Genomic DNA, 26,709 nt, shown 5'->3' on the forward strand with positions numbered 1-26,709 from the left:
TTGACTAAAAAGAGGAATAAAAAATCATATTTTGGAAATTGAACTTAATGCCTTAATTAAAAAAATTAGGAAAAATCCAACCTTTAAGGACACCAATTTTCTTTGTGAATGAATAATGTATCGTAAATAAATAAATGTTCTTCCTTAAAATACATGGTGCATAAGTGAGTACACCCCTATGTTAAATTCCCATAGAGGCAGGCAGATTTTTATTTTTAAGTATTTTTTTTAATTTTTTTTTAGGATACTATGCATCCTGATAAAGTTCCCTTGGCCTTTGGAATTAAAATAGCCCCACATCATCACATAGCCTTCACCATACCTAGAGATTGGCATGGTTTTATTTCAGTTAGCCTAATAGCTAGTTTGATTTGCATTGAGAGATGATCTTATGGAAAGTACCCCATGCCAATCTCTAGGTATGGTGAAGGCTATGTGATGATGTGGGGCTATTTTAATTCCAAAGGCCAAGGGAACTTTATCAGGATGCATAGTATCCTAAAAAGAAATTAAAAAAAATACTTAAAAATAAAAATCTGCCTGCCTCTATGGGAATTTAACATAGGGGTGTACTAACTTATGCACCATGTATTTTAAGGAAGAACATTTATTTATTTACGATACATTATTCATTCACAAAGAAAATTGGTGTCCTTAAAGGTTGGATTTTTCCTATTTTTTTAAATTAAGGCATTAAGTTCAATTTCCAAAATATGATTTTTTATTCCTCTTTTTAGTCAACTTTAGCATGGGTGTATTCACTTATGCATTGCACTGTATATATATATATATATATATATATTACTGTTCCTGAATGGTAAATGGATTAAAAATAGTCCATGTAGACTTTTATATATATATATATATATTTAGAGCATACCTTGAGTGTCCAGAAAGGCGCCAAATAAATAAAATGTATTATTATTATTATATAAAAAGACAAAAATCTGAATCTAAATCTCTGATGTGATGTCCATGTTATTTGCATCTAATATTGCCATGAAATCAACCCATTTAGTACTTAAATATTTGATATATAACACAGATTACACATATAATAACAGCATATTTACAAATAACCCATTCACTTTTATTTGCACTTTGCAAACAATTTACATATTTCACAGCAGTAGAAACGAGAGATCCATTCAGAAACCTAAAATTAACTAAAAAGGTGTTCACCAGAACTTAATGGTTATTTTATTGATATGCAAAATGAATATGACCAAGCTGTTCACAAACATATACAAGAGCAGAACACTCACACCTAAAGCATCGCTGCTGTTCAGAGTGTCCACGAACACATTGGTCAAACCCGTCATGATGTTCGCCAGCAGGAAATATAACAGCTGATTCCGGTTAACAGACTGTACGAGGCATAACGCATCCATACTATTCCTCATTTTCTCAGACTTCCTATTTTGATGTGGACACCACGATGTGGACACAAGTGAAAAATTAGAGATGACTTTAGAAAACAGCAACACTAAATCAGCGATGCTTAAACAAGAGAGAAAGAACATGGCTTGCGCTACAGTCCAAACGCAGAAGGAAAGATTAGCCATTCTGCGTGAAACTGGCTCGATGCATCTCTGGCACACGTATAAAGCGCAAAACAAGCCAAAGCTAGTCAACAGAAGGTTGCGGATCACTCTGATCCAGTCTTGGACTAAAGCTCTGCTTTGCATGAGGTAATGGCCGATCTGAACCCCGGCCATGTAGATGGCTATGTAACCCACGACCGAGAAGATGCCCTCTTTGTTTTCCTCCAGAAAGCCTGAGCGATTATTCCCGTGAATGAGAAAGGCCTTCAGACCTGTTGTTTCCAAGATAACCTGGTACGTTCCACCAATGACCACAGCAAGAATCCATGAGGAGTTTACCGGAAAGAGAGCCAGAAGTGCGGACGCCACCAGTCTGACGATGGCTAACGTGAAGAAAAAGTTCCAGTGAACTCCATACTCAGTCACATGTTCGTGATACCCGGACGATTTAACGCTTGCAAGCCTCACGAACCCTAACAGGACCAAAGGCCAGACTGAGATGGACTGTTTTAGCACATGACTGATCTTCGATCCGCGCATCTCCTTTCCTCTTGCTTCGGGACACACCAATGCATTGGCGATCACATACGCTCCCACACCGAAATCCATCACTCCCGTTCCGTACGTCTCTGTCTTTGCATAACGTCTTGGGAACACGCTGAAATCAACAGCTAAAATGCTTATGGCGGTCTTCACATTGACTAGGACGCGGAACACGGTTACGAACGGGACTAGGTTGGATTCAACTCTGCTTTTCACGAACTTGTCCATCGTATTAGAGAAGGAAGCTCGCTTTCCGTTCGTGTACACGAGGTATAGGACAGCGAAGTCCACTACAGCGATGCCCACGATTACGGAGTGAAGGATGTCGCTTAATGCGGTGCACGACAGGACCAAAGGCATTATTAGAGATGTGAAGTCCAGCAGGAGATGGGATGCCCAGGAGAACGGGAGAATCCCTTTTCCCAGGTGGAAGACTATCAGGAAAAGCCCTCGACTGAGGACACACAGCGGGGCTAAGAAGGATCCCAGAGAAACCTCCGTCAGGCTGGTGCCGTTCAGATTGCTGACGAACGCAACTTTCTCGTCTGGTGATGCCATTGTCTGTACAAAGAGACACACATATTTTATTTATATTATAAAACATAGTGTACGCTGTTCAAAAGTTTGGGAGCGGTATGATTTTTTATGTTTTTAAAAGAAGTTTCTTATGCTCAACAAGGCTGCATTTATTTGATTAAAAATGCAAAAAAAAAAATGCAACAAAAAAATAAAAAATTAGTATTATTGTGAAATATTATTACAATTTAAAATAACTGTTTTCTATGTGAATATATAGTAAAGTGTAATTTATTCCTGTGATCAAAGCTGAATTTTTAGCATCATTACTCCAGTCTTCAGTGTCACATGATCCTTCAGAAATCACTCTAATATGAGGATTTGCTGCTCAAGAAACGTTTATTATTATAATCAATGTTGAAAACAGTTGTGTACAATTTATTTTTTCAGAATAGAAAGTTCAAAAGAACAGCATTTATCTGAAATAGAAAGCTTTTTTTTTATTATACACTACCGTTCAAAAGTTTAAAAGGGGGGAAATAAAAGAAATGAATACTTTTATTCAGCATTGATGCATTTAATTGATCAAAAGTTGCAGTAAAGACATTTCAAATGTTACAAAAGATTCTATTTCAAATAAATGAAACAGAACTTTCTATTCACCAAAGAATCCTGAAAAAATAATTGTCCACAACTGGTGAAGTGTTTTAAACACTGATAATAATAATAATTAATATTTTTTGAGCATCAAATAATCATATTAGAGTGATTTCTGAAGGATCATGTGACACTGAAGACTGGAGTAATGATGCTGAATATTCAGCTTTGATCACAGGAATAAATTACACTTTGAAATATATTCAAATAGAAAGCAGATATTTAAAAATTGTAATAATTTAAATTTATCAAATAAATACATTTATTTGAGCAGAAGAGACTTATTTTAAAAACATTAAATATCTTACCGTTCTCATATTTTTTATGGCAGTGTATATATAGTATATTATATATCAATTAATAATACATTTATGTTAATTGGCCAAAATGTTGTCGGATTCTTATGGCAGTAAAAAAAGTATAAAGTTGTAAACCACTCTGCTAATCCTAAAATTGACAATGGTATTTTTGATCTCAAACATTTAAGTGCAAATAATTCCATTTAAGCGAGTTAATCAAGAAACACATTTATTGAAGCTATTGTATTTTATTAAAATGTGACTTACCTCTTCCCGTGTGATGTATCGTGAGACTAAACTACAGAAACCACATTACAACAGTGGCTTGTCTGGATAAACCGGTTTAACACACTAAACAGCGACTCCTATGAATCATTACTGTACTTGTATCTTTTCATTAAATAGTAGAAATACACATTATTCGAATAAATCGTTTATTTTTCATTAATAATCCTCAGTTTATAACAAAGTGTCGTCGCACATTGGCACTGGAATGTTTCTTTTCCGCGTTGGGCGTGGCTTACATGGAACGTCACTATATGGGCGGGGACTTTTCTTGAGTGACGTTACTGCGCGTGTCAGTGCCCGCCGGTGTGAGTCGCGCGCGAGTGGGGAGTTTTGTCCTTCACTGAGGAATTTTCATGGCTGGAAAACATCAAATAACTCATAAAATATCCGCCTAATGGCAGAGATATGAAAAAGTAAATACCGCGAAGCTCGTCTTTCTAAAGTTTACAGTCATGGCGAATGTCAAACAGAAGCTTTTATTCCGAAATAAAGACGTTTCGACCGTTAACAGCTCGAGCTCTGACGGGAGTTTGGGAAAACCTGGAAGACCAAATCGACAGGAGGAAAAGGTACACTAACTTTATAATTCACTGCTCATTTAATACATTCACCTCACTTTTTCTTTATGTATAACAAAGTTTAAGATTTATCATCAACAATAAAATGTTTAAATCAAACTGACAAACTGAACAGGAAAATAAACGTTTATTTGAAAGCAACCCATCACAAAAAATGTTATCAAATATTAATAACCATGTCCAAAAAACATAGTAGTACAATGGTTTACATAAGTATTCATAGTTTTCTCATCGTTTTTTTGGTAACACTTTATTTTACAGTGTCTTGTTACATGTTACATTGTACTTACCATAGTAACAACAGTATACATATATATATATATATATACATTTAGCTGACGCTTTTTTTTATATATATTTATTTATTTATTTATTTATTTATTTATATATATATATATATATATATATATATATATATATATATATATATATATATACATATACTGATGGGGAACACAGATTTATATTCTCAAATGTCATTGTAAAAAATAAATTAGCTTATTATTATTCCTGTCCTAACATTTTATTTTTAAAGGAAGTAATTGAAAAAAGTTAATACATGTCACCCTAGACTAGTTTTTCTATTGAGTTTAACAATAATTGTTGATAAAGACAAAGTGATTTACTGTGATTATATGTAATCACTATATGAACTGTCTTGTTTTTCCGGTGTTACCTCATTTGCATATTCATTGACGTGTTCAGCTCGTGTTGTCATTGGCGGATTATGCCGCGTGCAGTTAATCTGAAAAAGGCCATGCTTAGATTATTCACCAGGTCAGCCTAATCTGAGCATGCGCACAAAACTACCTAAAATGCTCTCCTTTTTTTTGGCATAACTTTATATGAGGTTAAGGGAACATACAACCTGTCCAGGAGACAAGTTATTATATTGTTTGTATTCATGTTCATTCTAGCCTAATAAAGTTGCACTATTAAAGGTCACCCTTGGGTATTATGTCTAGTTTACTGTGTTAATAGTGCCAAAAAAAAGCTCATGACTTCAGGGTTGGTGCCAGCCGGTTAAAACTGGGAATCTGTAATGGTTTTGTTAGATGTTTCTGAATTAATCTGTCATTAATCTATATCTATGTGATCTCTGAGTCTATACTTAACCAGGTAGTGTTGCTGTGGTTTACCTGTGTTATTGGATTAGGAGCAGGCCTGTCCAGCAGACGGTGTGTACTGTGTATAATTAGCTTGTCTTCTTCACCCTGTCCTGACCCGTCTCAACACATGCTGTCGTCAGAACATGTGGATTCGCAGCAGAATCGGAGGAACGACGTGCAATTTCATTACTCCGTTTACGTTTATACCCAATATTTATAATTTTCTTGATGAAGTCCATGCTTGTTGTTTTGAATAAGGTTTTTTTTTTTTTTTGGGCTCTGTTGTCGCTCATTAGGAGCATTTGCCTGCAAGCGTCTTTCAAGAGAGGAATAGTACAAGCAATTAGTCAGATCATTACAAATACAAATGTTGAAATGTACTGAAACTAGGAATGCACCGATATGAACATTTTGGCCGATACTGATAACTGATACTTCTTTATATTTGAAAGCTGATAACCCATATAATGGCTGATAAGTCTAAATCCACACTTTTACATCATTTTTGAGAGCCTGATTACAAAAACAAAAGTCTCATTACTAAAATCCATGTCTCAAGCACACAATTATAATGATATTCTCATTATAATTTTATGTAGCCGATATGACAGACTTGCACTGAACTGTATTTTCCTTTTTTGAAGTGATTTCCAATAATATTTCAAGCAATTCAAAACCATCATGTTGAACAGTGCGCATCTGAAGAGTCTCAGCTGAAGGAAATAATCCATCATTTATCGGCTTTAATATATCGGACACATTTTCTTATTGGGCTGGTAATGATAACATTAAAAAAATAAAAATGATCATATAGTACCATTCAAAAGTTTGGAAACAATACTATTTTTAATGTTTTTGAAAGAAGTCTCTTATGCTCATCAAGCCTGCAGTAAAAAACAAAACAAAACAAAAAAACAGTAATATTATGAAATATTATTACAATTTAAAATAATGGTTCTCTTTTTTAATATACTTTAAAATGTAATTTATTTTTGTGATGCAAAGCTGAATTTTCATCAGCAAGTACTCCAGTCTTTGGTGTCTTATGATCTTCAGAAATCATTCTAATATGATGATTTATGATCAATGTTGGAAACAGTTGTGCTGCTTAATATTTTTTTTATAACCTGAGATACTTTTTTCAGGATTATTTGAAGAATAAAAAGTTAAAAAGAACTGTATTTATTTAGAATAGAATTTTTTTTGTAACAATATACACTACCGTTCAAAACTTTGGGAACAATAACTATTTTTTTTAAAAGAAATTAGTACTTTAATTCAACAAGGATGCGTTAAATTAATAAAAGGTGATGGTAACGATTTATATTGTTAGAAATGTTTTTATTTTGAATAAATGCTGTTTTTATGAATAAATGCTGTTAACGTTTTACTCATCAATGAATCCTGAAAAAAGTATTCCAAAAAAATATATTAAACAGCACAACTGTTTCCATCATTGATAATAACTGAGTATCAAATCATCATATTAGAATGATTTCTGAAGGATCATAAGACACCAAAGACTGGAGTACTTGCTGATGAAAATTCAGCTTTGCATCACAAAAATAAATTAAATTTTAAAATATATTAAAAAAGAGAACCATTATTTTAAATTGTAATAATATTTCATAATATTAGTTATTTTTTTTTATTTTATTTTTTTTTTAACTGCAGGCTTGATGAGCATAAGAGACTTCTTTCAAAAACATTAAAAATAGTAACGTTTCCAAACTTTTGACTGGTACTGTATATCGTCCGATACCGATATGGTGGCCGATATATCGTGCATCACTAACTGAGACCTTTAAAGGTTGTTGCAGATAAAAATGGCTCTTTCCTTTGATGTCATGCATAAACTCAGCTGACATAAAACAGGCTTAATGATGATATTGTGCATTATGTGAAATGCGATTGCATCAAGCGTGCCGCACAAGCCCTGAAAAGTGAAGCCAAAGCGTCTCGATCGCCCCCCCCCGGTGGCTGGTCCTAGTATAGGTCATAAGCTCCGCCTCTCCGTGTTATTCAACGGGACTTGAGACCAACTAAACAATTTAATTACACTTCAAATATCTTTTTTCCGAAGGTGGTTTCTGTCATTCACTGTAGTTTTTTTCACGCTGATGTAAATTCAAGTTTGTTTTTAAAATAAGTTTTTAGTTAGTTATTTGATGCTATAAAAACGGTGGTGTGACGTCATGATTGACAGCTGTGATTGACAGGTTCTCTGAGCGAAGTAGTCACTGAAGCACCAACAGACTTTTTTTCGGGATCTTCGGAGGACTGAGGAGATTGGAGATTTAAATTTGATATCTAAATTTCTATAATTAATTATTTCACACCGAGAGTGAGGGCGGGGTGTTGATTTCGCGGCTTTACTCTCTGCTCACCAGTGTAAATTTTGGCAGCCATTTTTGATTTAGTCTTAGTTTTCATCTTGAGACGAAAATACTTATTGGTCTTAGTCACATTTTAGTCATTTTGTCTTTCATAGTTTTAGTCTAGTTTTAGTTGACGAAAAGTCATTGCATTTTTTGTCAACTTTTAGTCAAACTGCAGCTACCGACATTAATTTTGGTAGCTATGTATATGTAGTCTTTAGACAAAAAATGTCCAAATTGTTTTATCTCTAGGCCAATTCAGTTAAGCTTATGAGAAATGTAAATTAAGGTAACAGCTGTATTGACATTGCACTCTTTAGCAGTAGCACTTGTGCAATTCTACTGCAGGTCTGGTCCCGAGGTCGCTACTGCGCAGACTCAAGTCCCAAGATGTCAGCGCCATATTGGGACACTGGTGGCTTCACTTCTCACCTATAGACCTTTCTCACAACTTCCGTATTTGTGACCGGAAATACGCAATCGTCGTGGTAATCTACTTCCTCCGCAGTCAAGGCAACATAAACAAATGGCGCAAGCGACTAGCAAGAGCTATTGACACGCTAATGATGTGTCATTTTAGTTAACAGTTCAGTAACAGTTAGCCTCGCTCTCTACTTACTTGATATTTATGGACAAATTCCTCGTGGAAATTTTTTTACCCTTTATTTCGTTTTTTCTTTTTGGTGACGGAGTTTTCCTCCACGAGTCGTCACATCAGCAAATGTAATATTTGGCAAATCCATTAATGAAGTTGTGTAGACTCTTTGATCCATTTTAAACTTGCCCGGGTTTATGTTTTTCTGGTGTGTTGACGCTTGACAGGAACTCCGCTTCCACAACGATTACGTATTTACGGTTATTGTGAGAAAGGTCTATCAAAGAGTATAGAAGCCCAAGAGGCGAAACTCAATAGAACGCTCCATAGCAACAGTTGCCCCCATGACGTGACGGCGCGGCCGCCATTATGGACTGAAAACTGAAGGAAAACACCGAAAAATAATGGGAGTCAATGGCACTGAAAAACTTAACATAACAAAAACTTAACATAACTTAATTTTTTCTGGCCGTCATATCTCAATATGAAAACAATTTAAAATACATTAATGAGGATGACCGACGTTAAATGACGTTAAATGACAGAAAATATACGTCTATGTGTTGGTTATGCATGGCCTAATTACCCTTAGGAAAATAGTATTTTGGGACAAAATATTACTATAGAAGTACTATAAGACTACTATAGAAATACTATAGCGACTCTAGGATATTATAGAGGTATTACAGAACATAACATACTTCTGTGATTTTCTGTAATACCTCTATAATATTTTAAAGCTGCTACAGTATTTATATAGTAGTCTTATCGTACTTCTGTAGTATGTCCCAAATTACTATAGTATTCCTATAAGATTACTATAATATTTTGTCCCAAAATACTATAAGATTCCTATAGTACTTTTTAGTAAGGGTATGTCCCCACCGAATCGGCTTCATTAGCCTACCACTTACGGTTTGCAAAGATAAAATTATAAAATTACTGCAAAACTTTAATCTATCAATATTTATGTTCTATTATGCATTTTCCTAGTTATATGACTAACAGAAATTCATGAAATAATATATAGGCTATAGGCAGACACACAGTAATAAGATATAAGTAATAAGATGTTTATTCAAATGTTGATTTTGAAATTAGTGAACATCACCATATATATGATTTGGAAAAATAAATAAATAACATTATAAATGAACATTTCTAAAGACAGTTAATATTTTACATAGAATATCACAAAAATATTAACAACTTGTTTTTTCAACATCTTCAGTGAAAGTGCACACAGTGAACGTTTCAATGGGAAGAACAAAAACAATCTATGAATGTCCTATTACAGGCGGAAAGGTACAAAAAAGATGTGCAATCTAGCAAGTGCACACATGAACTATAAACACCTATTAAAATGGATTTTGCCATTGACTGGCGCTAACGATTTCAGCAGCTTTCAGTCCATAATGGCGGACGCGCCTCCGCAGCGCCATCTACAGACTGTTACCCATAACACAACAGAGTTTCGCCTCTTGGGCTTCTATACTCTTTGGGTCTATTGAAGAGAGCGAAGGGGTGTCGTCCATATTATTTTACAGTCTATGGATTGCATACCATGGGCTTTTGAATGGATGTTGTGTTCTTAAGTTTAAATTATACTGTTTTAGTGTTGCACGATGTACCGATACTTCAAAAGTATCGCGATACTCGGAAATTAAAAACGTCACGATACCTAAATTTATCAGTATCGATACTTAAAAAAAAAAAAAAAAAACGCCTCAAACGCAGCAAAGAACCCGCCGCTGTCAGTGTCATGTAACAAAACACTACAGCGAGATGGCTGCATGTGCGAGCACAAGTGGTCCACGACTCGTAGAAAAAGACGCGAGGAGTGACATATGGAAGTACGTTGCCTACCTTGCTCTGTTGCACGGTGCACCGAAACTTCAAAAGTAAACCGGAAATTAAAAACGTCACGATTCCTTAATTTATTAGTATCGATACTTCTAAGAATGACCGCGTTCCAGATTTGTAAGGCCGGCGACACACTGGCTGCATGTCGTGTCCGTTTTTATTTCGGCTCCCATGATAACTGCCTGCGTGACACACGCGTCTGGGCCATAGACTGTAAAAAAATATGGACGTAGTGTCCGTGACGTCACCCGTAGGTTTCTGAAGAGCATTTTTGAAGCCTAAAGTGGGCGGAGCCGGCCGTCGCCATCTTGGCCTTGCTCCCTCACTCCCGGATAACAGAAAATGGCGTGAGTGGAGCTGAGGAGCCTGGCTATCTGAAATCACCTAGCTCGACGTGATCGAGTTAGCTGATGATGTAAAGCCAATTAAACGTTCCTATTTATGCCCTTCGAAATATTGTAATAGTTAAAAGACATGGCTACAAGTGAGACTGTGTCTTTCAAGAGTGTTTGTGTGTGACAGTGATTTATGTGCATACATGTCCGTCACTCTTTCATGGTCCGTCAGCGCGGCATCGCTCAAGTTCGTAGAGAGCTTATTCAGTCCATTTTAAATTCTGATGTTGGCCGTCTCTCAAATGGGTTATGGTTTAACCGTTAAACCATAGATATATTGCCTTTGAAGTGCAAGTTAATGCGCTAGAAAATCCGCGCTCATTCACGGACGGAGAAAGCGCCGACGCCTGCATGATTTCATCTGACGGTAACCTACATAAGCATATTATAATCCATCTGTTCCATGGGAGCAGAACGAACAAGCATTTATTGACGTTTTAGATTTGAAAACCCCAAAAAGCAACGAAATTGTTAGACATCCATTAGTGCATGTTCACAGAGGAAAACAACTGAAATACAGCGCTGGTTGAACGATAACGACGGAATCCAAAGACGTGAGCTTTGTAACGTTACCCAAGTATTAAAATTGTATGAAATGATAATCCCGAAAAAAGCACAAACACTGCAGAGATGGCAAGTTCAGCAGCTAACATTGCTGAGGTGAAGTGACGGCTAGTAACAGCAGACAAACGGCTAGCACTGACAGCGGCAATCCATCTGTCACTCAAGTGGCTTGGCCACACCCTTAAATTTAAATATTAATCAACTAAAGGGACGAGTTATAAAATAATTCACCCCCCTCACAGTTGTTATGAAGGGCAAAATTAGCTGTATAGACCAAATCCACATACAGACACCAGGCTTTAAACACGTTTTTTTCTGCTGTAAAGTTGGTCATTTTAACATGAGGGAGATACAGATTTGACTCACTTCTGACAACAGCCTCAAGCGGCCAGTCAACGAATTACAGTTTAACTCACTTCCGTGTTGGTTTCAAGAGAGAGACGGGGAGGTTGCCGCTTGGTCTGGGCGCAGATCGAGACCAAGCGGCAACCTCCCCGTCTCTCTCTTGAAACCAACACGGAAGTGAGTTAAACTGTAATTCGTTGACTGGCCGCTTGGCCTGGCTGCAGAAGTGAGTCAAATCTGTATCTCCCTCATGTTAAAATTACCAACTTTACAGCAGAAAAAAATATGTTTACAGCCTGGATCTCTATGTGGCTTTGGTCTATACAGCTAATTTTGCCCTTCATAACAACTGTGAGGGGGGTGAATTATTTTATAACTCGTCCGTTTAGTTGATTAATATTTAAATTTAAGGGTGTGGCCAGTGGCCACTTGAGTGACAGATGGATTGCCGCTGTCAGTGCTAGCCGTTTGTCTGCTGTTACTAGCCGTCACTTCACCTCAGCAATGTTAGCTGCTGAACTTGCCATCTCTGCAGTGTTTGTGCTTTTTTTCGGGATTATTTCATACAATTTAATACTTGGGTACAAAGCCCACGTCTTTGGATTTCGTCGTTATCGTTCGAGAGAACAACCAGCGCTGTATTTCAGTTGTTTTCCTCCGTGAACCTGTACTAATGGATGTCTGACAATTTCGTTGCTTTTGGGGGTTTTCAAATTTAAAACGTCAATACATGCTCGTTCGTTCAGCTCTCACGGAACAGATGGATTATAATATGCTTATGTACCGTCAGATGAAATCATGCAGGCGTCGGCGCTTTCTCCGTCCATGCAATAAATGCACATGAATGAGCGCGGATTTTCTAGCGCATTTACTTGCACTTCAAAGGCAATATATCTATGGTTTAACGGTTAAACCATAACCCATTTGAGAGACGGCCAACATCAGAATTTAAAATGGACTGAATAAGCTCTCTACGAACTGCCGCGCTGACGGACCATGAAAGAGTGACGGACATGTATGCACATAAATCACTGTCACACACAAACACTCTCGAAGTAATACACAGTCTCACTTGTAGCCACGTCTTTTAACTATTATAATATTTCGAAGGGCAAAAATAGGAACGTTTAATTGGCTTTACATCATCAGCTAACTCGATCACGTCGAGCTAGGAGATTTCAGATAGCCAGGCTCCTCAGCTCACTCACGCTCCGCCTGTTTGCCTATTTTCTGTTATCCGGGAGTGACGCAAGGCCAAGATGGCGACGGCCGGCTCCGCCCACTTTAGGCTTCAAAAATGCTCTTCAGAAACCTACGGGTGACGTCACGGACACTACGTCCATATTTTTTTACAGTCTATGATCGAGACGCGCGGAAAACGCGTGCATAGAACCGACGCCTATTTTTCACACAACACGCACGCGTGTTCTTCTTCTTCTTCTTCTTCTTTCTTTTAATGGCGGTTGGCAAACAACTTTTCAGTGTGCATTACCGCCACCTTCTGATATGGAGTGTGGATCACAATAGCCTTCTCTCACTATCCTTTAAATAAATAAATAAATAAATACATATATAAAACCAATAAATAGCTTCATAAATATCTAATAACATTATTAATATTCATACATTATCATTATTATTACATACAACTTTCTAAAACAACTAAACTCATATCCTTCTACTAAGCCCTGTTTTATTCAAAAACACAAATATCGCTCTATACCCTACATGCCCTGAATTCATTTGTAGTATTTCCCTCATTTCAAATCTAATTTTTTCTTTCCTAAACCAGTCTTTCAGCCTCATCCTTTCCTCCTTATACCTATGACAATTCATAATTACATGTTCTACTGTTTCGTTAATATTACAGACCTCACACATCCCAGTTTCATGTTTCCCTATTATTTTAAGCGTACTATTTAATCCAGTATGCCCAAATCTCATTCTCGAAATAATGTCCTCTTCCTTTTTGTTCCTATTATTTTCTCTCATACCTCCTACCCTCTTCTGGATACTGTAGTACATTCTCGCTTTTGTTTCTATATTCCACTCCTCTTGCCACTTCTTTCTCATTTCTGCTTTAATTATGCTTTTAACTTCTGCCTTACTATACCTTATTACCATATCTATCTCTATTTTTTTGGTAGCATTTTTGGCATATTTATCAGCCACGCACGCGTGTTGGAAGCGTTTCCAGGCAAAATAGAATAGGAAAAGATATTTCTGTCATTTTGACACAAATACATATTAATCAATGATATTTTGATGTTTGAAAGTTGACAAATACAATATAAAATGTAATTTAAAAAAATATTATCGATTTTCAAATATTGCACCTCTCAATACAGAACGAATTATTCTGTAGCCTATTTTGCCGTCAACACTGCCGACGTTGTCTTTGTTGCTACATATTTATGTTTAACATGAAGTAGGCTATAGGCCTTCCAAAACTCTCTCCCCATATGTCAAAAATATCACCAATGAGGCTTATCATATGTTACCAATATTAAACATTGTTTAATATAATCGCTGTTCATATTTTTATTCAAAGTTCAGAATCAAGATAAAGCTCTTATGTTTCTTATGATAAATGAGATAATGCTGCTAAATTTATATTTTTTTTTACCTTGAATGTCATTGCTCTAATTTATTTTTTTATATTTCATTTTTTGTTCAAATGTTTAATATATCTGCTGTTCATATGTTCATTTATTAGTGTGTTATATGATTAGAATGGTGTCCCGGTTTTAAAATAAAGCACAGCAATGATATTTGAGAGTTTTTCTCCCTTTCCAGGAAAAGTATCGAAAAAGTATCGAAATCGCAATACTTGACTTGGTATCGGTATCGAAACAATAATTTTGGTATCGTGACAACACTATACTGTTTTTAATTAAATTTATGGATGCATGATATATCTGCCACCATATTGGTATCGGCCGATATGTTCATTTTTAATGTTGTTGTTATCGGCCCGATAAGAAAATATGGCCGATATATAAAAGCCGATAAATAATGGATTATTTCCTTCAGCTGAGACTCTTCAGATGCGCACTGTTCAACATGATGGGTTTTAAATTGCTTGAAATATGATTGGAAATCACTTCAAAAAAGGAAAATACAGTTCAGTGCAAGTCTGTCATATAGGATATATACAATTATAATGAGAACATTATAATCGTGTGCTTGGGACATTAATGGTGAGACTTTTGTTTTTGTAATCCGGCTCTCAAAAAAAAATGTATTTAAAAAATTTGGTTTTAGATTTATCGGCCGATATATCGGTTGTCGGCTTGCAAATATAAAGAATTATGTGTTATCAGTATCTGCCAAAATTTTCTAATTTGTGCATCCCTAATTACATTTGTATTTTAATGCTGTGCAAAACAGCATCAGGGATTGTACGTATGAAACATTTCTGAACTGGATTGCTGCATCAGTTCAGTCAGTGAGTGGAACCTGTTCTTTTTGAATGCATGCTTAGGCCTGTCGCAATAATAAATATATCGACTAATTGTGCATGATCTCAGTAGTTTTTGGTGACACAATATATCGCCTATTATGTTTACATAATGAATGTCACCAACAGCGGGGCTCGGGCAGTTCCTTCACACACAGAGCGGTCGTTGACATGGGGGAAAGGGCGTCATTTGAGGCGTTATCGTGTTTTTCCTGAGAACTACAGGCCGTTTAGAAAAGCAAGTCCAAATGCACTCGATTTCAAACCGTTTTAGCAGCAGAAATGGCCTGTTAAAGCTTCTGTCTTTGTTCATATGGACATCTGACTGTTTAGTAGGGTTTGTGTTTTCAGCAATAGTGTGTGTGTACACTTTCTTCACAGAGGACGGGGGAAATGGAAAATCTCCATAAGAGCCTTTAGTGCATTTGCAAGTGTGTTTTAGGGCCGAGCACCGCTGGTGTGAGGACCCTACTGGAATAGCTCTGTTTATTTCTACTTGCTACTTTGCACTTTTTTAAAAATAAAATGTTTATTTACTACTTATTCAAGTTTTTTGGCACTTAATTTCCGTGATCTTAGGAATTAAAAGGCTGTCATTTGAAAGTGTGTAGGCCGACTTGCATTGTTATGCTGTTACTGTATATTATGATACTATATTCACAGGCATAAAATGGTCTTAAAATGACAATAATATCGTTTATCGCAATTATTTCTGAGACAATATATCGCACAACAAAAAGTAGTTATCGTGACAGGCCTAATGCATGCTCTGAGCAGATTTATTTGCATTATGCAGGTAAATGGACTGACAGAGAAAGCTCAGGGCCTCGGGAACCCTCTCAATGATTCACTGGAATTGGACGTCAGAGACTTCCTCATCAATGAAGCTGAACTGCACACGTACGATGACCTCACTAAAGTCAACCCGGTCACCCCTTCCACAGGTACAGTGTGTGTGCAAAAAGCAATTCAGAGGATAGTCTTTCCGCATTTTGATCGCCTGATTTCAGTTTTAGCATCTGAAATTCTAGGTTGGAGCTTGAATTCTGATTCATAATATCAACCATCACATCAATATCTACATATCATCACATCAAAAATAACTTCAATTTATACAATACAGATCAAAGCAGCTTCACATGAATGAACAGGAAAATAGTGTAAAAGAATGTTGTAAAATTAATCAATTATGAAACTAATTCAATTTCAGCTGTAAAGCAGCTCTACTGAAGACAATAGCCCTAAATCAGGGTAGCGTCATATTTAAAGTCCCCCTGTGGTGAAAATCCAGCTTTTAATTGTTGTTTATGTGTCTATGTGGTGTTTTTAATATGCTTTAAGACAAACCATGTGTAAATTCACAAGTCGACAGCATTGCTGAGTATTTTCTCCTTAAAACTGCAGTGAATCAAAGACAGTCTCAAAAACACGGTTTGTAGGGAATATTTCGTGTCACAATATATCGCAATACAAAAATGCAACAATATATTTTGTGGATTGTGACAATATGTATTGTGTAAGTTCACCCAAAATAAAAATTACTGTGAGAAAAGAAAATCAAGTTTTCAGAGTTTTAAGCCCTATTCGGACGGGATATTGTATTACCAACACAATCCAATCTGAAGTTCATTAATACATCGTTTGACCGGACATAACTGTTTTATATATATAAATATAGGTTATATGTGTTTGCACACGTGATATCAGGAAGCAGCGTGACACACACATGACGACAGGAGTGACAGCGGTGTGTAAATCGAGTTACTCTCCCACTTCTGCTAGTTTACTGAGATCTCTTATCCCGTGCGAATTGGCCATTAATATTACAGAAGTCCTGTGGTAAAATTACATTACTCCATCTACCCTGGTAAAGCTAATCCCGTCCGAATAGGGGTTTAGTGTCAGTACTACATTAAACTGCTATAAATAATGTTGAATACAATGTATAATAATGCAATCTCGGAATATTTGCGGGTCCCGATAATGCCAAATGTCTTACGTTACCAGTTAATGGCCTACATTACTCTAAATACATCTAGTCAGTGTCTAGTCATGTTTTTCTGGCCTTTACAGTGCTTGCCATCATGTATTAAAGGTATAGCGGAGGATTTTCCCGAATTTTAGAAAAGAACCGCCTCTCCACTTTTTGAAAAAATGCACATGCGCAACACTCTACCTGCTCCCGAGAGGGAACGCCTATTAAACGTGTGCACGAGAGAGCATGCACGAGCTAAACATAGCTTACATTAACTTTTACTAGCAGTGATTTTAAATGGATTTCTCCAAATAGCCTGCCAAACTTTACCTGTCAAGTAGAAACTTCGCGACTGAGGCATCAGTGCGAAGCCCAACCTGTGTTTTGAGCGCATGCCATCGTGTGAATCGTGTGCACCAGCACGTACGACGGCCTTATGTAAACATATCACCAGAATGATTGACACTTAGGAGGCCCAATAGTCTTGATGGTCCACCCGGAAAAAGAAAATCCTCCGCTATACCTTTAAGTCTATCCCTCACTGCCTCGTTTTCATCCGTGTTGAATTCCATATGGCGTTTAACCGCCCTATAAGGTCTATATCCTGTCATTATCCAGTTCAGTTAAGTTCAAATTGCTTTCAACTGATAATGTCAGTGCAGTTACTGACTGTTAATTGTCTTTTAAACCCCTTTTAAATCTGTACTTACTTACAAGACTTTAAAGTCCCCCTGTAGTCAATCATTTTATCCCTTAAAACTCACATTTGATCACCAAAATGACATATTTTTAAATGTTTTTTAAAATAAAATAGCTTGAATGTAACTCGACACCCTTGCCTCATTTAGTATGTGTGGTTCTATGAATATGCAAATGAGCCCCGCCTCCACTCACTCACTCAGAGATCCGCTGGTTGACGATCACACGTTGATCTGATTGGTTACAAGGTAGTTTGTGACGTCAGAAACACCAGCGATTTCAAAGCGTGTTTTTGAGCCTGTCTTTGGTTCACTGCAGTTTTAAGGAGAAAATACTCAGCAATGCTGTCGACTTATGAATTTATACATGGTTTGTCTTAAAGCAAATTAAAAACACATATACGCAACTTTAAAAGCTTGATTTTCACCACAGGGGGACTTTAACAACATAATACCAGTAACATGAATGACTATTTTACCTTATCTTATACTTCTAGCTCTTCTGCTGTTGTGAGTCTGTGTTTAATCCCTGCTGTGGTGTTTTGTGTGTCGTACAGTGCTGAAATGTCTGCAGGCCAGGTACAGCGCGAAGGTTTTCTACACACACGCTGGCTGCACGCTGGTCGCCCTAAACCCCTTCCAACCCATCCCTCACCTGTACTCTCTGGATGTGATGAGGGAATATCACTCCGCCCCTCAGCCTCAGGTAAACACATGTGAGGACATGAACAAGTCTATCAGTACATCTCAAACATTAAATGTAGAAGTTACACATACTTTGCTGTGGAAGCCATAAATACCATGAGATTGTATAGTCATTTGTAAGGCTGGGTGGTTTAATGCTTCATGCCATGAATTGGTAGATGTATGTTAAAGGTGCAGTAAACGATTTCTGAGAAACGCTGTTGAAAGTGGATCGGACCGAGCACCACAACACACTTGTAGCCAATCATCTACAGATTTGAAGAAGGACTGTAGAAAGAGAGATGGCTGAGAGACATTACATTTAATTGGAATTAAATCTAACGCGATTTGGCAAAGGCTGCAATATTTTTTTTTTTAATGCGCCGCTTGTCAGTCCAGCACAGTTCTGTGATCAGTAGTAGATACTGCTCCATCTGAAAGCCAGAGGGCGCTGTTGCGCAGAAACCCCAAATATTCCCCGCAGCAAAAGTAGATAATGCACATCATTCCCAGAAATCCTTATGGGCATCATACTATCACTGAAGCTGAATAAACAGAAGATTGAAACGCTTTGATTTGATTAAACATTACTAATAAACACACAACTTTGACAATATATGTTTTATCTGAGTTCTTCAAGCTTTCTCAGGTATTTTCATGACAATAAAGTATATTTATAATGCAGTGATAATTGACATAGCCTTTATCACTGTATAGAATACTATGAAATATATTGTGTGCCTTATTCTGTGTAAGAAGCCACATCATCTTACAGAAGGATGTTTTCAAACACTCAACTGATGTTATGAAGTGAGTTTGGAGTAAAAATGCTATTAAATGTTGTCTTTTGTTGGACAAGAGGCTCTTAAATGCTTCTCATGTTTGGAAAGATGTTTGCTTTTTAAAATGCATGTTAAACTCGCAGTGCTTTCAGATGGAGCAGCGTTTACTACTGATCACAGAGCCGCGCTTCACTGACAAGCTACGTATAATAATAATCACAGCCTTTGCGATTTCATAATCGCACTAAGACAGAACGGTTTAATCATGTGCGATTAATCGTGCAGCCCTAATACATGAGTATTATTGGTTTTGCTGTGTTTCACAGAACCAAAGATATACTGTTGTTGTAATGTTAGCTAAAGTAACAGGACAACCATTCGTTCCCCATCTTCGCATTATTTTTCATTAAGCATTATTTTGCTTCGCTTTAGCTATGATAAAGAGACATTTGCGCATTTGGGGGCGGAGCAATGAATGGAGGGGTGTGTTTGTTTGGGTTAGGGTTAGGTTCAAATATCAATATAAATAAATCTCTAACTGCACCTTTAACCGGTGTTGATTTTGCTATATGATTAGGGTTAGGGTTAAACAATTAGACACCAACAGGAAAACTGAAGACTTAAGTATAGCAAACTGCACTGCAGAAGGCAACTTTATTGCACCAAAAACAACAGCTTTGTTGAATGGGAATCATTTTGTATCCTTGTTTTTAACGAGGTGTAATTGTAGTTGTACGACAGCTTCAAGCATGGCTCAGATGAAGCTCCTTTCATTTATTTAGTATTTGCGTTATTATCAAATTGATCAAAAATAGACATTACTCCTTGAGCATGTATAATATGTAAATATTTCTTGGTTAAACTGTTGTTGAATGAATCAAAAACAACTAGCCTACATTGTGATTATCTACATTAACCAAGATATAAAGATTTTAAGTGATGACACCCACCTCTAGTAGCGTGTTGATCTGTACTGTTAATGCATAACAGATGACAGGATGATCTGCCTTTTGTCAAAGCGGAGGACAGAGTCAAAACAGTGTTTGCACACCTGGTCTGTTCAGTGTGCTGCAGGTTCTGTGGGATTCAATATGAAGTTAATGAGTCAGTCTTTAACTTTTTATATTTTAAACAGTGCTTTTGGTACGTCTTTTGGTCACCAGCTGTCATTCATTTGTGCAAAAAGTAAAATGCAAACTATTAATCTATTATGTACGAGTTTTGACCTTTTCGTATCTACGCCATGGACCAGTAACAATGCTTGCTCTCCTCTGCATGTTTATTTTGACATCTGAGAATGTTAATGGAAAAATTGCAAACCAGGAAGTTGGATATAAATAAACTGAGGTCACTCTAGATGATATTGACCAATATTTTATGGCCGTTTTCTGGGACAGGTAAGGGTAAATTATAAGGATGGGAGAAAAAATGTATTCTCCTAGCTATCGCGATTTTTTTTATTGATTTTTTTTACGATTCTAAAACAAATTTTTTTTATTCCAGAATCGATATTAATTCAAATTTAATTGCTTTATTTTTGTCCTTGCTTGTAGATGAGGTTGACAGAAGTTAGCCACTTTCGTTCCAACAGAGGATGAAATGTGTCGTCATCTATGAGTGTCGAGTGTCATAATATCCCGAGTGTTTGCGTGGAAGAGACGTGAGACTGAACGCACTGAAAGCCCTCGCGCTACTCAGATACAGAGAGAGAGATAAGGCAGTAGAGCTGCACGATTCATCTTTAAAAGACTGTGATCTCGATTCAAACACACACACGATCTTTAAATCCGTCTATTAAACTTTGACAAAAACATATCGCAACATTCAGATCTGTGTTGGCGCTGACCCGGAGAGAGTCGTCATGAAACTGCTTCACAAACAGTCTTTTCAGCCTCATAGTATCATTATTTCTGTGATGCAATTGTTAAAATTATCATTGAAGTACTTGGATAAAAGTTTAAAGTTCAAATATGAACACTGATGTCTACGATAGAGATCAGCTTTTGATAGAAGCTTGGTGCTTAAAATGACGCATTTATCGATTACATTGTTTCGCGACTAATTGGCGACAAGTGACCGTTAAAAAATGTATTTGTTATTGAATAATTTATTAAAGAGAATGTAGTATTGTATGATGCTTATGAAATAAAAGTCAGAAAGATGTGATGATTTGTTGTAGGGCTGTTTTCGACTAAGGATTTTCATAGTCGAATCTGATTCGTTAGATTTTGCCGTAGTCGACTGATAGTCGAACCTTTTTTTTTTAGATAGCAGCTAGATTTTTTCCATTTCAAACAAAAGAGCTAAAAAACACATATCACACATATATCATAACATTTCATAAACATGAGGAGCAATATGAGAGAGAAATTTGGTGATGGTTGTTTAGGTACATTAAACCACGTAAAGCTTTTTCATGCCCATGAGAACCGTGTGGAGTCAACTCACAGCCGCTCCGCTGCCCTGCTGAAAATGTGAAGCTGAAACGCTTAATGTCAGATAACGTCCATAATAATTGGACTCTGGGTTCGATTTTTTGACCATTTTCAGTGGTTATGAGGAGCAATATGAGAGGGAAATTTGGTAATCGTTGTTTAGGTACATTAAACCACGTAAAGCTTTTTAACGCCCATGAGAACCGTGTGGAGTCAACTCACAGCCGCTCCGCTGCCCTGCTGAAAATGTGAAGCAGAACCGCTTAATGTCAGATAACGTCCATAATAATTGGACTCTGGGTTCGATTTTTTGACCATTTTCAGTGGTTATGAGGAGCAATATGAGAGGGAAATTTGGTAATCGTTGTTTAGGTACATTAAACCACGTAAAGCTTTTTAACGCCCATGAGAACCGTGTGGAGTCAACTCACAGCCGCTCCGCAGCCCTGCTGAAAATGTGAAGCTGAAACGCTTAATGTCAGATAACGTCCATAATAATTGGACTCTGGGTTCGATTTTTTGACCATTTTCAGTGGTTATGAGGAGCAATATGAGAGGGAAATTTGGTAATCGTTGTTTAGGTACATTAAACCACGTAAAGCTTTTTAACGCCCATGAGAACCGTGTGGAGTCAACTCACAGCCGCTCCGCAGCCCTGCTGAAAATGTGAAGCAGAACCGCTTAATATCAGTTAACGTCCATAATAATTGGACTCTGGGTTCGATTTTTTTTTTACCATTTTAAGTGGTTATGAGGAGCAACATGAAAGGGGAATTTGGTAATCATTGTTTAGGTACATTAAACCACGTAAAGCTTTTTAACGCACTTGAGAACCGCGTGGAGTCAACTCACAGCCGCTCCGCAGCCCTGCTGAAAATGTGAAGCAGATTTTTGAATACATTTTTATTTATTTACATTAGTAAGCTACAGGACATCGTCTTTCAAAACATGACCTGCGCGAAAGCGAAAAAATAAATTAAAAATGGTACCCAGCCCTTCTGAAAATGCGAATGCGTCTCTGTCCCCAGCACATTTCAAACCAAACTGACGCCCATTTATTCGACTATGAGGTTCATAGTCGAATCAGACCTCTCCGAATCGAATCGTCGAATCCTCGACTATTAGAAGTCAGCCCTAATTTGTTGTTGTAAATGAGACTCATGTACAGTCTGTATAAGTGTATGATTGAACTTTTCCCGATGATCAAGTGTTAAATAAATTGCAATATATTGAAATATCGAATTGCAATACTTGTAGAATCGCAATTCTTAAAACAATCACAATACATATCGTATCGTGAAAGTAGAGGAGATGGGTGTATCGTCCCAGCCCTAGTAAATTATATTATGCTGGTTTACAGAAAGCACTGTTATATAGAAGGCAATGTTAAAGCATCTCTTTGTACGTAGGAATTTAAGCCACACATCTTCATCGTAGCAGAAGAGGCGTATAGGAATGTGCAAGGCCAGGTGGAGCCCATGAACCAATCGCTGGTCGTCTCTGGAGAGAGCGGAGCTGGGAAGGTAAGCGGTGTTTGTGGTGTCAGGAGTAAGCGGTTGTCAAAGGAACTTGCGACCATACACTGTAAAAAATGATATGATTAATAAGTTATGACAACATATAGTATGTTTATACATTGCTTTAACTCATCGATTTAAAAAAAATATAGGTTATACAAGATTTAACTCTTTTTTTTTTTTAGTCAGTTTAATGTAATTTAAGTTGAAATGATTTAAACATCCAAGTTAATTGTACTTAAAAAGCAGCAACTTTTGTTTACAGTGTAGTTGGCTAATGATGCTTTTGGGAAAAAGATCAGGCTAAAATTATCTAAATAAACTTGCTGTTTGTTTTTTGATGTTGTGAATGTGATTCTTCAGAAAGATCTGCATGTTAGAAAATTATGAAAGTTTATAAAGCCTTTTTTTGCATTGTGTGTTCTGAATTTTGCTGTTTCATAGTACAGTGAACTCTCTTAATATAAAAATCCAGGAAAGTTTGATTTCTTATATTGACGGTCTGTCAAGCTCAATATTTCAAACACATATTAACACGTCTGTTTGACGGATCTCAAAGCGATTTAGACCACATCTACTAAATCTCTCTTCAGACATGGACGTCACGTTGTCTGATGAAGTATTATGCCACTGTGGCCGCCTCTTCTCAGAAGTCCCAGAACACAGTAGAGAATATAGAAAGACGAGTACTGGACTCCAACCCCATCATGGAGGCGTTTGGTGAGAATGACTGCGAGCATTTTATGTTGTACTTTTGTTTCCTCTATGATTTTCAGTGATATCTTCAATAGACTCTTTAGAAAAGCCTTTATTTTCCTTTTCCATTCTTCCCCAGGCAATTCTTGCACATTACGCAACAGCAACAGCAGTCGCTTTGGAAAATACATTCAGCTTCAGCTCAACAGGTCAGTTGTGTTTTCTCTCAGACTTCAGGCATATGAACCTTAAGCATCTTGTTATTGTTTTAAACCAATGTGATTTTATAATTCAGCTCTCAGCTGCTGGTTGGGGCGTCAGTGCATACGTATCTCTTGGAGAAGACCCGAGTGGCTATCCAAGCACCAAATGAGAGAAATTTTCACATATTCTACCAGGTGAAGTAAGAGCCTGCATTCACAAAACCTACCAGGAATACAAATACTAAAAAGATATCCATTTCCAGTAATTTTATCAGTTCTAATGCCCTTTATGTTTAGATCATCTACAAACATTTTGATGTCAGACAGTCAGACAATTTTGTTTGCTTGTGTGTTCATTTGTATGTTGGTTGTTTACTCTTGGTTTGATTTGAAGATGATGAAAGGAGCCACAGAAAAACAGAGACTGGAATGGATGCTGCCTTTGGAACAAGACTTTGCTTGGTTGCCACATGCTGAGAAAACCTTAGAAGGCAAGAATTAAAGTTAAAATCCCCCTGTAGTCATTCATTTTATCCCTTAAAACTCATCTTTGATCACCAAAATGGCATATTAAAATTTTTTTCCCTTGAAAAAAAAAATTATTCATGCGTTAAAGGTATAGCGGAGGATTTTCTTTTTCCGGGTGGGTAGTGTAAACTATTGGTCCACCTAAGTGTCAATCATTCTGGTGATATGTATATGTAAGGCCGTCGTACGTGCTCGTCCCTTAGTTTTCGCTTTCTGCGCATGCGCACTTTCAAGGGTTTATGTGTGGTGAGCTAGAGCTCAGCCATTCATTGAAGCTCGCCGTTTCACCGGGTCCTTTGAAAATGTTTGAGGGTCGCAAGAGAAAAAGTTTGAACGAACTGTATGAGAAGAAGAGAAAGGCCTCAGAAGAGAGAAACAAGATCAGAGTGTTTTTGGGAGATTGTTTCACACGATGGCGTGCGCTGAAAACACAGGTTCGGCTTCCCACTGATGCCTCAGTCGCGAAGTTTCTACTCGACAGGTAAAGTTTGGCATGCTATTTGGAGAAAAAGTGCAAATCTTCTTTTGGAAAGTAATCTTGTATGAGCGATGCCGACAGCAACTTGTAAACAGAGCGTGCATGAGGAGAACCTTGCCTAGTTTAATAGGCGTTCCCTCTCGGGAGCAAGTAGAGTGTTGCGCATGTGCATTTTTTCAAAAAGTGGAGAGGGCGGTTCTTATCTAAAATTCGGAAAGATCCTCCGCTATACCTTTAAAATAGCTTGAATGTAACCCGACACCCTTGCCTCATTTAGTATGCACGGTTCTATGAATATGCAAATGAGCCCCGCCTCCACTCACTCAGAGATCCACTGGTTGACGATCACACGTTGATCTGATTGGTTACAAGGTAGTTTGTGACGTCAGAAACACCAGCGATTTCAAAGCGTGTTTTTGAGACTGTCTTTGGTTCACTGCAGTTTTAAGGAGAAAATACTCAGCAATGGTGTCGACTTATGAATTTACACATGGATTGTCTTAAAGCAGATTAAAAACACCACATAGACACATAAACTACATTAAAAGCTGGATTTTCACCACGGGGGGACTTAAATATATTACGCCTTTGTCACATTTAGCAGATAAGACAATTATATAATTTACATTTTGCAATGATATAAGCAATCAATAAAGATGGACAAACCTATATATCCAGCTTTATATAAAGATCTGGGTGATAATATAGTTCCACTATATGTCAAGAATTTGTCTTTTGAAGCATTTTATGAGGAATTTGAGGAGGCACTTCTAATATTTGACATCTTGCATTCTGTTTGTCTGAGCAGAAGACTGTTTGCAAGAGACGATGGATGCCATGATCAACCTTGGCATTGATGAGGGGAAACGGGCACAGATTTTCAGGGTAAGACGTGACAAGGGTAAAATGACATTAAAACCTCAAAGATGATTGGAGATTAATGGTCTGATTTGATGTTGGATTTTTAGATTCTGATTACACTTGGTGGTTTGGACTGATTAATTAAACTTTACGATGTTAATAAGGCCTTATTTGTATAAATAGTGGGTGAAGACACTAAATTACTAAAATACACCACACACTGAAGAAGACCTGAGAAATTAAAAGTTTGTTTGTTTCCCCACATAATGAATAAAAAATAATAAATTAACTTTTTGATTTCTCAGTGCAAATTACCCTTGAGGTTTTGATGCAAGTTCACACACCAAAATAACAACATAGGAGATGAGAGAGTTGGTGGCTGTTGATGTGTAAAATTATGGAAATAAATATGATGTAAAAATGACTGGATTGTTGTCTTTTTGCAAAGATCCTTGCAGGTCTTCTGCAGCTGGGGAATGTGGACTTCAGTCCTGCATCAGAAGAGGCTCAACCATGTGATCTTGGTGGGCACTCCAAAGGTGTGGTGTTTCTGCTGTTTTGTTTATCTAAAAAGCAAAGTTATGGCTGTGAATTATTAGGTGAGGTGCATATTCCAGACATGATGAGACAACGTATTATTATGGGTGATGCAAGTTCATGTCTGGGTTGTGACATGTCTCTATCACATTCCTCCTCTCTCCCAACTACGTCTCTCTTT

The 26,709-nt window shown here is 37.0% G+C and overlaps 2 protein-coding genes across 2 annotated transcripts in view; one reads left to right on the forward strand and one right to left on the reverse strand.

Moving 5' to 3' along the window:
* Positions 1–949: 949 nt before the first annotated feature.
* pigw (phosphatidylinositol glycan anchor biosynthesis, class W) lies at positions 950–4,096 on the reverse strand. The gene is made up of 2 exons (XM_081366258.1): positions 3,827–4,096; positions 950–2,648 (listed from the first exon to the last, which is right to left on the reverse strand). The coding sequence occupies exon 2, from the start codon at positions 2,643–2,645 to the stop codon at positions 1,179–1,181; it is 1,467 nt and encodes a 488-aa protein (XP_081222384.1). The 5' UTR covers positions 2,646–2,648; positions 3,827–4,096; the 3' UTR covers positions 950–1,178.
* Positions 4,097–4,266: 170 nt separating this feature from the next.
* The window catches only part of myo19 (myosin XIX), a 40,512-nt gene continuing 18,069 nt past the window's right edge, over positions 4,267–26,709 (forward strand). The window contains exons 1-10 of the mRNA XM_081366259.1: positions 4,267–4,416; positions 15,931–16,078; positions 18,365–18,513; positions 23,118–23,231; positions 23,819–23,945; positions 24,061–24,130; positions 24,217–24,319; positions 24,519–24,615; positions 25,939–26,015; positions 26,440–26,530. Of these exons, the coding sequence (XP_081222385.1) occupies positions 4,300–4,416; positions 15,931–16,078; positions 18,365–18,513; positions 23,118–23,231; positions 23,819–23,945; positions 24,061–24,130; positions 24,217–24,319; positions 24,519–24,615; positions 25,939–26,015; positions 26,440–26,530 (1,093 nt within the window). The 5' untranslated portion in view covers positions 4,267–4,299. The remainder of the gene's footprint in view (positions 4,417–15,930; positions 16,079–18,364; positions 18,514–23,117; positions 23,232–23,818; positions 23,946–24,060; positions 24,131–24,216; positions 24,320–24,518; positions 24,616–25,938; positions 26,016–26,439; positions 26,531–26,709) is intronic.

Source organism: Scardinius erythrophthalmus, assembly GCF_964197995.2.
Source record: "Scardinius erythrophthalmus genome assembly, chromosome: 5".
NCBI classification, from domain to species: domain Eukaryota; kingdom Metazoa; phylum Chordata; class Actinopteri; order Cypriniformes; family Leuciscidae; genus Scardinius; species Scardinius erythrophthalmus.

Excerpts from the sequence above, each read along its gene's own strand:
- pigw (XM_081366258.1), bottom strand. The coding sequence starts at position 2,645 with ATGGCATCACCAGACGAGAAAGTTGCGTTCGTCAGCAATCTGAACGGC.